Here is a 14,048-nt window from a genome sequence, read left to right on the forward strand (position 1 = left end):
AGCCGCAATCAGTGGGCTGCATTGATTATATTGGTGTAAGAACTGGATTGTATTTACATTCCAGTGCCAGCAACAGTAACACTGTAGTGCAGGTCCCTCCTCTACATGCAGGAATATTACAGTTATCAGACGCCGGCATCTTGACATTTAAAGGAAAAGACCTGCTGTGACATCATTAAAAGGTTCGACCGACAGAGAGCAGCGGCAGCGGCGGTCGTCGTCTCTCTGTGTGTCTGGATTCATCTTTAAGCTAAATTAAATTATCTCCCAAACTGCATAACAAGCGTCTGCCACAAAAGAATTTCTCAAATTTCTATGATCCATTTACATTTGTGTGATCCCGGGTTATATTTCCTCCCTCTGATTGACTGGGAAGCCAGAAAGACTTGAATTCGCTGTATTCAAACCTGAATGGACGACTGGTCCAATTGGTTGCACAACAAGAGAGAAATATTGGATTTGTTCACGTCGAGACACCGGCCAACACAGAAGCAATCCAAATAGCAGCATGTGCTGTGGGTTGGGTGAGGAAGGAACAGAAATACTACGGTGCCTGTAAGCTTCTTACCAAAGCCGGGGATAAAAATGCAGCCAGAAAACCGTGAGACTGATTCCCGGCCTACCAAAATAGAGTGGGATTCTGACTGCCAGCAGTGGCATGATGGGGGAGTCCAGTTTTAGCGTTTAAATGATAAAAGCCCCCACTGCAGGGGGGAGTATGCAGAGATGGTGGGCTCTGGTTGGAATGAGGGAATACAGATCCACACAGCACCAACATGAGATGAAGTGTTGACACACACATACAGTACACACACACACACAACAGGACCTGCTTATTGTAAGTGTGAGGATTTTAGCAGATTGAACCAGGCGGCAATATAACAAGCATCTTTATAGGCAGATAAAGAGCAGCTGAGTTATAGTGCAGCCTGACAGTGGTCAAGGTCATCTTTCATTATAACCACTGGCAGTGTGAGCCAATAACAAGCGCTTACAAATACACACACACACACACACGCTCGCTCATACACACCCACACATAAACAGTGATATAGATTCCCCCTGCAAACACTCACTTATATGCATGAACAGTGTGAAAAAAACTCTCCGACATCCTGAGGTGTAGATTTAAAAACATGAGGCCATGCACATTTATAGTCACTCATATAATTTATATCCATGTGACAGTGAAAAAAATGTGTCTCCACGCAATCTGTGATAAGGTCATGCAGGTTTCTTTTTTTTTTACTGGATCCAACACAACACTTTGCAAACCACGGTCTGGCATGCTTCATCGAGCAAACTGACATGACACACACATACACACACACACACACACACACACATATATATATACTGTATATATATAGCATCCCATTTAACCAAGAGGAGCAGGCACCACGGAGCATGAGGAGAAGGGCACCAGCCACTACAGCACAAGCAGAAGAGGAGCACAGCACACTGCACAAGAGCACTGGGTCCCAGCAAACCTCTCAGAGGGGTGTGGGGGGGTCACACAGACACACACACACTGGGTCACTGTGTGGGAGATTAAAGGAGAATTCCGGTCATTTTTGGCCCCTAAACCATTGTCCTGATGGTCACCCGGTGTTGGGCGGAGCAAAAAACACGACTAAAATTGATGCAGGCAAACCAGAGTTACACCATGGCTACCCGGCGCTAGCGATAGCCACAATGCTAAAGTATGGGGGCAATTTTTTCAACCACAACAAACACTCAAAAAACAATCAAATATCTATGGTACATGACTGGAATCCTTATGACACACCACTGAACTCATAAACTGTATAGTATAAACCGGTATAAACAGTATAAACTTTGTGTTTTTGCATGTAGCCACTCACCTCAGATAGCCGAACTCTGGAACGTCCTGGAAAGACATTACTATCCTATCGCAGAGCGCCTTCTCTCCTCGCCACAGAAATAAACCCTTTTTCCTCGTTGTGATGATTTCTTTACAAAAATAAACGGTCAGAGATATTATGGACATTACCACTGCACTGCTCGACCGTTTATTTTTGTAAAGAAATCATCACAACAAGGAAAAAATGTTAGTTTCTGTGGCGGGGAGAGCAGGCGCTCTGCGATTGAATAGTAATGTCTTTCCAGGATGTTTCAAAATTCGGCTATCTGAGGTGAGTGACTACATGCAAAAACACAAAGTTTATACTGTTTATACTGGTTTATACTGTGCAGTTTATGAGTTCAGTGGTGTGTCATAAGGATTCCAGTCATGTACCATAGATATCTGATTGTTTTTTGAGTGTTTGTTGTGGTTGAAAAAATTGCCCCCATACTTTAGCGTTGTGGCTATCGCTAGCACCGTCTAGCCATGGTGTAACTCCGGTTTGCCTGCATCAATTTTAGTTGCGTTTTTTGCTCCCCCCAACACTGGGTGACCATCAGGACAACGATTTAGGGGTCAAAAATGACCGGAATTCTCCTTTAACAGGAAGTGGCATCAATGCAGATTTGGAGCGGCACAAGGCTCAGAAAGGAGAGAGAGAGGGTGGAGGGCTCAGGTGTGACAGCTGAGAGGTTTGACTGAGAGGGGGAGGCAGGCCGAGGTGGGGAGGGGGGGCGGGGGGTCGGACACAGGCAAACACGCGGTCACTCACTGGGTGTCGCTTTGGGACGTCATAGACCCCCTCCTTCTGCTGACTGGTGGGAACCTACACAAGTGGCCAGGAGAGCCTGTTACCTCTGGTCAGCATCAGACAGTCTGCACACATCACTGTTACAACTAACTGGGAGCCAACACAACTCTGGAGCCTGACCTGCTATCTGTGTGTGTGTGTGTGTGTCTGTGAACATTTGTTTGAGTATAAGAATAAGAGTATAATGAATTTCAGAGAAAACTATCAGCCAAAGTATTATGTGTATTGCCTATCTATGTTTAAATTAAACTAATTTTATTACGACAAGTTGATAAACTAAAAGTTATTTATAAGTTAGGTGCCTTTTCGAAGAGCGTCCTTCCTGTGTTTAAGTGATATATACATATACACTGCCCATCCAAAACAAAAAGCCACACTCTCTAATATTTCATTAGACCTGGATTACGACATGCATTCGCTGTGGCATCGTTTCAAATAAGCTTCTTCAGTTATTTCCAATCCGTCCAGAGTTGCATTATGTTTTCGCCAAGAGTCGGACCTCTGTGCAAAGTCTTCTCCAGCACATCCCAAAGATTCTCAATGGGGTTAAGGTCTGGACTCTGTGGTGGCCAATCCACTCTCCTTCCAGTTTTTAATATTGCATTGGACAGTTCTTCACCCAATTTTAGTAGTTTTTTAGTCTTTTCCACAACCACAGGATGTGTCTTCTGACATGGTTGTTTAAGAAATGAGACTGCATCAGTCAGGGTTAAATAACTTGTTGCCAGCTGAAACATAGTGATCCATACAGTAATTATCCAATGGGAGGTTCTTACCTATTGGTTTATTTAAAGGGACAACAAGGAGTTTCTCCATCGGCAGAACGAAAAATTCCGTGACAATAAAAAAGTCTCATATTAATGTGGATGAATCTACGCTACCCACACTTGTTAATGGGCCCATTTTCGATAAATATATCGTTTTGTCTCTATTGTTATTTTGTTATTATTAGTGGTGGTGGAAATGCCGACCAGCGTTTCCTTACTTTCGGTTTCGCGGACGCTGCCCGGCGAGTCATGAGAATAACGCCGCCGAATCGCCGTTTATGGTCGGAACTACGACGGTATGTGATCGCCTTCGAACCTCTGACTTTAATTTTTGGTGAATGAAAACATGAGTCTGTCTTGCGCCGGTCAAAGAATTTCATGGTGCGCGGAGGCTCATAAATGTAGTGTGAAAACACTTTGCTTTTCCAAAACTCGGTGGTGACACTTTTTTTGGACAGGCATGTATATAATATATCTCAGAGCCTTGCCTCTTGCTATGTTTTTTTTATATATATATATTTTTGGGGCTTTTTGCCTATAATGGACAGTACAGTTGAGACAGACAGGAAATTGGAGGCAGAGAGAGGGGGAATGACCTGCAGCAAAGGGCCGCCCGAGTCAGGATTCGATACGGACTACAGCCTCTGTACGTGGGGAGCCTGCTCTACCACGATGCCCCGCCTCTTGCTATGTTTGATTATTAATATTGATGTTTGTGCTCCATACCACATATGGTCGTGAGTTGAAAGTGAAGTGAAGTGGAGTGAAGGTTAATCAGAATTAAAATCTGGAGCATGTGGAGTAGTGATCAGTGGACCGTCGGCACGGTGACGGTCCCACTTTCCCGCTTTCTCCCTAATAAAGAATGGATGAGGCTGCTGCTTATCAGAGCCGCAGACATGTAATAACTCAGGTTGTCACACACATGGAGACATGTAATATCTATGTGACACCGGCTGATGGACCTGACAGTGTGTGCAATGAGAAGAAACAATGAGCGCGGAGATCAAGATGCTGATATGTAAGAAATTCTGGGATGGGTTTTTGATTTTTTTTTCCTAAAGTGACACGAGGTGTGAGATAAAGTTTCTTCTTGTGACGTGCCCTAATCAGACTGAAATGAAAAACAGCGCTGATGAGGAATGTGGATCTCTGTCTAGCGCAGTCTGTCCCATTCTTCTCCCCCTCTCCACGTCTTGTTTACTTCTTTCACATGTTTATTTCCAGAAGCTGCCATCTTTATTCATACATTAGTTCCTCTGTGGCTGGAGGCTGGCTGAGGCTCACGTTTCTTATGCCTGATGTGTGTGTGTGTGTTTGTGGAGGAGGGTGGCGGGCGGAGGGGGGGATTGTTTGTATGTGTATCTGTGTGTGCATTCCTCTGCTCGCGAATGTTTGTGCACGCGCCAGCGCTCTTTTCTATTTTCAATCCATTTTATTTAAAGATCAAACGAGAGGCTGGTGATTAATCTTTCTTTCCCCCACTTTCTTTCATCTCCTCGGGAAAAAGAGAGGGAGGGGAGGCGAGAGAAAAAGAGGAGGGGTCCGCCTTGCACACAGGCCAGGAATAACCTCCGTATCCCCGCCTCGAAGCACAGCTCCCTCCCCCTTCTCCATCCCTCGGAGGTCTACCCGCACCTCGGAGGAGAGCGCCCTGAGGAAGGCTGCTCTCCCTGGGGGAGCTAGCTTCGGCTGTGGAGGCCCTCCAGAGAGTGTTGGCTGCTTGTTTGCCTCTGATTCTCACTGTCTTATCATTATTATTCCCTGTATCTATATTTTATGTGTAAAAAAAAAACAGAAGCTATTACATCTATGAGCAGGCCACAATACATTTCTCCTGTTAAGGAAAAGGATGTAGCTGCTGCTGCTGCTGCTGCCTACTGGCCGCCAAGTGAAAAGATTAAAATCTCAAGATGATGACATAACTCAAGACAGGACAAGCTTGTGGGTACCTGATAAATGCTCTCTTCTGATTGGTCGCGGATGGGCTCGTGTCCCGCCTCAAACACAATGTACTACAACGTCAGCAGCAGAGGGGTAAGAGAAAAAACAGGAGGCGGGAGAGAAATTGGCAGATGAAGAAATAGAGAGAGAAAAGTGGTGAAATTGCAGAGGTGATTAGTCAAACAGCATTGTCAATAGGCTCTCATTAAAAAGCAGCTGAAGAACAGACCGCCGTCACACACGGAGGAGAATTTAAGCAGCAAAAATTCCCGCAGCAGCTGAGAAAACTAATACGTCTTTTCGGCTAATCATGCACCAAACTGGCAGACATGCACACGGACGCACGGTTACACACACACATCCCATCATCTACCACTGTAGACGACACACACACACATACACACACATCTGCACACATCTGACCCTCCAAAACTGGACTGGTACCGTCACCGTAAACCAAACAAGGGGGGGCTGTCTCCCCACAGTGCACACACACAGAGAGGAGCAAGCTGACTGGCTGGAAAACGAAAGCAGGTGGAAGCAGCAATGTGATTGGTCAGGAAGTTACCTGGTAGACCGGGTCCTCCAGATCCTCCTCCAGTATTGTCTGCGGGGATGAGCGGTGGCGGCGGCGGCGGCGGAGGCAGGGAAAAAGAGTGGGAGAGATCAAACGGGGGAGGGGAGAGAGGGACAGAGGGGGAGACAGACGACAGGAGAGAGGGAAGAGGCGGGGAGTTAAGCTGGAGGAGTAGAAAAAGAGTAGGCGGAAAGCACAGCAAGACACAGCGGCTTCCTCGCGTTCAGATAATCATTTGGCAATCATCAGAGAGAGAGACAGAGAGAGAAATTAACCAGCAGAGACGACAGGGCAGAATAAAGGTGAATCACGCACAATGGACAGATGGGGCCATTGATGAAACCTGAGAGTGGGCGCTCCATCCGCTCCATCCGTCACTCACTCACTTTGATGTGTTTTTAAGTCTTACTTGACTCGAGCGTCAAAGGCTCTCCCAGATGAAGCTCATCGCACTTATGGCGGATGATTAAAGGGAGAGTGACGGTGAGCTGGTAGGTATACCTGGTAGACAGCCTGCTCACACTGCTTGTCTTTCTGGGCCTTCTTCTCCATCTCCTCCCTCTGCTTGATCTCATAGATGAGCTGGAACAGGTCCCGCAGGTCCAGGATCACGGGCTCGGCCTAGGACGGACAAGGACAAGGTCAGCCATCGTCCTAACACCACACACACTCAGAGTTGATCACAAGTTATGTCCACGCTTATTCCACCTGCCAATTAATATTGTGACTTGTAGGGCTGGGACGATATGCTTTTCTCCCGATTTGATTCTTCTAGGATTTTTTGGATGGCGATTCGATTCAAATTGCGATTCTACGATATTGCGGATTCTCTCGATTTTTAGTCTGCATTTTTAACATTTATCTGCACACAAATACTGGGGGCCTATAAATGAACATACTCCATTATAAAGTTAACTTAAACCTTTTTCAAAACCTGTACTCTCTGTATGTAAAAAAGGCTAACAAATGCACATTGCACAATATTTAAAAAAAATTCAACAACAAAAAAATCGATTTTTGAAAAAAAAAAATCGATTTCAAAATCGTCAAAAAAGATATTGCGATATTTATGTGAATCGATTTTTTCTCCCACCCCTAGTGACTTGTATTTTTTTGTTTTGTTTTGTTTGTCTTTAACTCCTGTTATTACCACACATGTCTTGTGTTATTTGTCTAAAAATTAAACACTTAAAAAAACTTTTAAAAAAACATTGTGACTTTAAGGCCTTTGCACACTGAGTCTGTTTTTTGTTTTTTTTTGCTGCACGTTTATAAAGTAAATCCGACCTCATGTTGTGTCGATCTTTATAATCTGACTTTGAAACTTTCATCTGTCATTAAACTTTTCAGAAAAGGTTCGATTTTTCTGCGTTTTTCGCATTTGTAAAAAGCCTTTCTGATTCTGACCACTCACATCAGTGTTTGGAGGCTGTTAGATCCCTGCTGAGCTGCCTGTGTGTGTGTGTGTGTGTGTGTGTGTGTGAGTGTGTGTGTCCTGGACATACTGCCAGCCGCTGTTCAGGATCATGGAAATCGATATACTTCTTTTTAATGCGTGGCTCCAGAGAGATAATAAACCATCAAACTTTCTCTTTTTATTTTTCCATAAGTGAGAGGACCACAAAATCATCCTAACTGCCTGAACACTTTTGTCTCCCTTTTCAAAGTTTAGAACAGAAAATAAAAATGCATAGTCATAAAATGCATCAGACTCAGTGTGTAACGTCTGTGTGTAACGTTTTTTGTCAGGTGAAGATTAGAAAAACACATTTGAAAAAAAAAAAAATGGACTTGCTGTGCAAACACCTTTTAAAGGGGACATATTTTGAAGGCTCTTTAACATATATTTGGGTGTTCGTTTTGTCTTCCAGCCCCAAAATGTGAGAATTGACAAAAAAAAAATCTGTAATGTGCAGACTCCCTACATTGAAATCCGCGTAGTTTTACGAGCTGTTCCCTCAGTTGTCTTCCAGTGATGTAACTAGGATTTGAATTTGCATAACCCCACCCCTACCTGGGACCGGTAGAAGGGGCGGGGCAAGCAGTGGTTCATTTGCATTTAAAGGGACAGACACTGAAACTAGCCGTTCTGAACAGGGCTGTTTAGAGAGGATGAAAATAGCTGTGATGTTTGATCCTTGGGGGATTTTGACCAAAGTATGTCACAGACATGTCTTTAAGACACCTGCCGACTATTTTAATTTGTGGAAAAGGGGCAGAATATGTCTCCTTTAAGTTGTGGCATGAGTGCTGCTAAAACTACTCTCTCCTCCTCCCTCTCTCTCTCCACACTCACATCTGACTCCTGACTCTTCCTTGTCTGGCCTGGTTCAGACAGTGACGAGAGCAGATTCTGGCCCTGCTCCGTATACCTTGTTACACCCTCTTGTCAAAAGCACCGACAACAAACCGGTTAGATGTCTCGCAACTTATAACTACTGTCACAGCACAACAGCAGAGAGTCTAAGGCCCAATCCCATTTCACCCCTTGGCCCTACCACTTACCCCTACCCCTCCGTTTTGCGCGTTCACGTATAGGGGTAGGGGTGTCCCAATCCCCGTTAGGACAGAGGGGTAGGGGGAAGGGGTAGGGCTACATAGCCCTCCAAATGGAGATTTTTCAGAGGCACACTCCAAACGGAGGGGTATGAAAATTTCCCAGAATGCATCTTGCGGCAGCCGGCAGCCGTGGCTGTAAAACAAAAAGCTGTTTTATTTCTCACTGTAGCGCGGTTATTACGTCACTTTATTAAGTTTTAATATTTTTTCTTGCGAGAAAGTAACTATTTAGGTCCCAAATGTGCGGTTAGTTTACCCAAATGACGGCGGGTTAGAAGTTTGCTCCGACGATTTTTCGGAGAAGTGAAGCTCCAGGAGGAGCGGCTCCTCACAGAGACAGCAGCCGGTCTGCAGCGCTGCTCCACCGGCCAAATTACGTCCTCGTCCCGGTCCCGCCGGGAGAGAAGGCGGTCGTTAATTAACTTATCCGCGGGTTTTTAGAGGTTTACCACCGGCATGTTAAATTCTTTTCAGCATTTAAATGTTGGTCTCATTGATGATTGATGAAATCTGACAATTGTGGCAGTAGCATTAGTTTATTTGGATGAAAAGTTATGCTTCATGTACCAGTCAGAGGAGCAGGCAGCGCTGCCTCTGGGCTCTGTGTACAGAAATCACCACATTTACATCAGTAAATAAATGTTTTACAATGAACCGATCAGTCTGCATTAAGTTTTATCTTATTTTATTAAGTTATATGGACGCTATTTGATTTCTGGCAAAAGCTCGCCGCATCAGCTTACGTAAAAGCCAGCGAGACTACGTGATGTGATTGTTGAAGGGGTGTCCCATTTCGGAGGGGTTGACTTTCTACCCCTACCCCTTGTAGCTCCGATTCAAGGGGCGAGGGGCAAGGGGTAGGGGTAAAAAAGAGGAATGGGATTGGGCCTTAAAGTACAATGGTGTTTCAGATAATCAATTATTGACCGGAGCTGCGCAAAGTGCAGCCAGAGTTCACAGACTCGGTGCTGCCGTGCATGAAGTGGATCTATTTTAGTCTCTTCTGCAAGACGTCCTCGGCTGCATCGGGCTATGAACACACACACACACACTGGAGTAAACGGTGGCTCCTGCTGAGCCAACAGTGAAACATACTGTCACTCTGTCAGACTCAGATCCTTTCTGTCTATTTGACAACACGAGCTCTAATCTCCATCTTTTCCTTCTGTCTCTCTGACATTCTCCTCTGTTGGAACCGCGCGGTAGGAGAAGACGTAGAGGGCTGAGACAGGCGACGGATCCAAAAAGAATGTAAATGCAGAAAAAACTTTGAGGATGATGTAAGAGGAGTGGCCACCGAGATGAGATAACCTGAGTTCATCACTCTAGAATTAGATGACTAATTCAGAGCCTCGGGCAACGATGACAAATGATTTCAACAAAAAGAAGTGCTGAGGACTTTTAGCGTAGACACACTGTGCTATTTAAATCTGCACTGATCAGGGTTTCTCCACCCAGATTCAAATCATAGTTTGGTTGTTGGGGGGGGCTCCATGATGTTCCTGACCTTACTTCTATACATATATACTGAATCTTCTTCATCAATGTCACTATAGGGATTACTGCAATGATCACACAGAACAAGCCTGGCAGACAGTTTCAAATCAGACATATGAGCTTGAACAGTACAGTTCAGCTCACAAAGGGTTAAATTGTAGCTACATTTTAAAATATTGAGATTGTGACAAAACCTTAAGATATCATCACATTATTTATAGGCCTGGCCCTGCCCACAAATACAGTATGCTTCTAGATTTTTTTTTGAGTGCTTGAATCTATTAGGCTGAACTTTCTATCAGCAGCATCAGTGCTCACTACTTCACCCCACATATCCACACCATCACTTTACCTATTTATTTTCTTGATGCTATTGTTGTCTTGTTGTAATGATTTTCTCATAGATTTTTTCAGAGAGACCAAAATGAAAAACATCATAATGCCCGATGTGATTATTTCATTAAAAATACCTTTACGTTTCCTCTGGGACAACCCTCCATGGTTTCTCTGAACTCTTCCCTACAAATTAGTACAAGGATATTCTTGTAAAAGAATTGACCTTCTCTTATTAATTACAACTTTTCTTTAAAAAAATAAAAGTCTCAACAAAGACTGACTCTAAAATCCGTTCCTATGCAATTAGCGGACTTCTCTCTGCTCCAAAACTTGCCAAATAAAACATGTCTTTCTTGTGCTCAGACTTTGAGTTTTAGAAGTAAGCCAATTACTTTTGAATGTTCCCCCTAAATTGGCCTTTTCGGAACAACCTTAAGTCTGAGTCTTCATGACGACAGAGACGCTTTGTTAATTCACATCAAAGTGGTTACTTTCCAATTACAGCATCAGCCTCTGCCCATAAGCTCTCTGCCTCCACCCCTCTCATTGTCTGCTCCACATCTAATAGTCTGTGTGTCACTGATGGCTGTTTCAAACACTGAAAATGGGACTAAACTATAATTGTGACCTTTCCATAGGCACTTGTCAGTGAAATGACATCTTAGTGGACAGGTGAGAACTTGGCCCTGTGCTAAGCTGTAAGGCAGGGGGTATCTGCTTTTTTTTTTTTTTTTGGAGGCGGTGTGTATGGTGAGTTAAACCCTGATGGGTGTGTGTGAGGGGATGTGTCTGTGTGTATCTGTCTAAGTCAAAGAGCCATGGTTCATGGCCCTAGGAGGATGGATATGCCATTAAAGCTGGTGACACACACTCAAACCCTCATCGACTCACTATGGGAAATCAATACGCTACAGAGAGAGCCAGCTGGATCCAGACTAAACAAGCCGGGTCCATGGACACAACAGCAGCAGCAACAACCAGAACAGGTGCAGGAGGGGGGGGGGTCAATATCATATAGAGTATGTTGCTGCAGGACTGAACATGAATCTTGAACACACACACACACACACACACATGCACACAGCTTGAGTCCTACAGTGTAAACAGCTTGTTTGATGAAGAGCACAAAGCTGCTGTTGAAGGGTCCTTATCTAAATGTCAAGAGGTCTGTGCTACTGAGGAAGGACCCTGATGGTACATTAACCTACACACAAAGGGTGCGTGGGAGAAAAAAACACATGTACAGCACTCAAAGGTACACACACACACACGTCTTTACAGACACCCACCGACTGTGCCGTCTTGATCGCCATAAAGCGGTGGTTCCCCTCCTTCCCGCAGACGTAGCCGAAGGCGCGGTGGTCCGTGATGTCCTTGGCAATGTAGGAGATCTCGTGGACCGCATGGTGGTGCTGGAGGACCTGAAGGACACAGGACGTTTTCATGAATCAGACGGATCAAAGAAACTATGACTGAGCAGTTTTTTTTGGAAATGTTGATTTTATGCATAAAATCTCCAGTGATCCAATTCACATGAAATTAAAACTGGTAGAAAAATAAATACAGGGTGACATCTTACACATTTAATTATGTATTTAGCACTTCAAGCATCGATGAGATTAAAGGTACATTGTGTAGGAATTACTCCCATCTAGTGTTGCGGTTGTATATCACAAGCAACTCAATCGTATTTTTCATGCTGCATTCACGTGAAATTGGGCAGACGGCAGACGGACGACAGCCGCTGCACGTAACAGCATAAACAAGCCTCTATGTAAACAAGTGGTCCGTCAGCACGAGGCAAAACAATACACGTGACAATATGTTGTCATGGCGATGTGGTATTGTTTACCTGACCCACGTTTTACCGGCTTTCTCTGGACTTCTGTGACTAAAATGACATCTGGTTTGTTAGCGACGGCTGTCTGCCCGACTGCAGGTGAATGCAGCATCAGTGTAACGCTCCATTCCTCCTCACTGCGTTACCGCGGTAATTTTTCACAGACGCCACCTCCACCTGAGCCGACAGCTCCGGTGTCTCCGCTGAGTTTCCGTGGTTTCCTACCGTCACGCTGCCACTGAACGTAAAAACATGGAGACACCACATGGCAACCAGCACCGAGCTTACCCGCTCCATGGAGATATGAATGATATGAACGGCTCATTCAGAGCTGAAAGGAACACTTCACTTTGTTGATGGGGGGGATTACTGATTAATGAAAAACAGACTTTTGAACCAAATAATCGATTTTCGTGAATAGATAACAGGAGAAGTTACACAATGTCCCTTTAAATGAAGTTTCAGATGAGTGAAAACAAGCCTGTACCAAAGGTTAGCTACATGAACACACATACACTCGCACACAGAGATCTGAAAATGGGCAGATTCCTGCACATTGTTCATGAAACCTGTTGGGCCATTAAAAAAAACCCTCCCTCAAGTGCAGAGGGACAGCGACCCCTCTCACACCGAGACCTTGTATCTTGTATTAAACTGTTCCTCGCTCCCCTGCCCTCTCTTGTTTAGCCTGGGTGGGGCGTGCCAAGCTGGCGTTGCCCGTGGCAGATGGCACTGTTTGTCCTGAGGACAGAGGGGGAGATCAGTGACAATCACAGCTCGGCAAGCTGTCGACTTGATCACTTCATCTGTGCCCTCGCTCGCTACACACACACACACACACACACACACACACACACACACACACACACACACACACACACACACACACACACACACACACACACACACACACACACACACACACACACACACACACACACACACACACACACACACACACACACACACACACACACACACACACACACAAACACTATTCACATCTTAATATGCACTAACGGGCACTCTGTTAAAGTCACTACGCTAAATGTCTGCTTTGCTGTTAATGCCCATGCCAGATGCATGCTGGGTACAGAGACACGCAGTCAACAGAGTGACCCAGTAGCTTTTGAACGCATGCTAGGGGGCTGGAGTGCTATACATCAGAGGCTAAACACACACATCTGCTGGCTTTGAAGCTGCTCCAGGAGGGAGACATGGCAGAGTGTGGTGACCAATTTAGCACGGGGGCAGTGGCGCACACACACACACACATATACACACACACACACACACAGCGAGAGCCCCAGCGGAAACAGATAATCATTGGGTGAGTCATGTCTTCCAAATTTAATAATTAGAGTAATGATCATTATTATCACCTCTGATTGACCTGAAAATGACAGCTAAGGCAGCGCGAGCACACGCATACACACACACACACACGCACACACGTACACACACAAACTCCCCCGCACGTACACACAGCTCATTTGCAGAGGTTATTGAATTATCTCGGGGCGGATGGTGAGGCCACAGAGAGCGGCTCTGATTCAAAGAGAGCAGAGAATCTGATGAAATTCAATTGTTCCGTCTTGTCTTGGTGGCTGTAAACAGTTCTCACACACATACACATACAGTGTTGGGAAAGTTCACTTTCTATATTTCTACAAATTTTAAAATGAACTAGTTCAGTTCATAATTCAAAATTTTGAACTAAGTTAGTTCAAGGTTCCAAAGTTGAACTAGTTCATTCAGCTATTATTTTAGCAGTTTTAACCAGTATTATTAGTATTATAGTTACTACTTTACTTTACCCCAAAAAGTAACTGAGTTACGTGATGAAAGTA

The 14,048-nt window shown here is 44.7% G+C and overlaps 1 protein-coding gene across 1 annotated transcript in view; it reads right to left on the reverse strand.

Moving 5' to 3' along the window:
* dab1a (DAB adaptor protein 1a) overlaps positions 1–14,048 on the reverse strand; it is a gene marked incomplete at its 3' end in the record, with an annotated part of 69,409 nt that overhangs the window by 19,611 nt on the left and 35,750 nt on the right. Inside the window, exons 4-8 of the mRNA XM_083969598.1 lie at positions 11,648–11,779; positions 6,468–6,587; positions 5,958–5,996; positions 5,398–5,460; positions 2,640–2,693 (exon numbers count right to left, since the gene is read on the reverse strand). Of these exons, the coding sequence (XP_083825724.1) occupies positions 2,640–2,693; positions 5,398–5,460; positions 5,958–5,996; positions 6,468–6,587; positions 11,648–11,779 (408 nt within the window). The remainder of the gene's footprint in view (positions 1–2,639; positions 2,694–5,397; positions 5,461–5,957; positions 5,997–6,467; positions 6,588–11,647; positions 11,780–14,048) is intronic.

This window comes from Trachurus trachurus, assembly GCF_905171665.1.
Source record: "Trachurus trachurus genome assembly, chromosome: 4".
In the NCBI taxonomy this organism is placed as follows: Eukaryota; Metazoa; Chordata; class Actinopteri; order Carangiformes; family Carangidae; genus Trachurus; species Trachurus trachurus.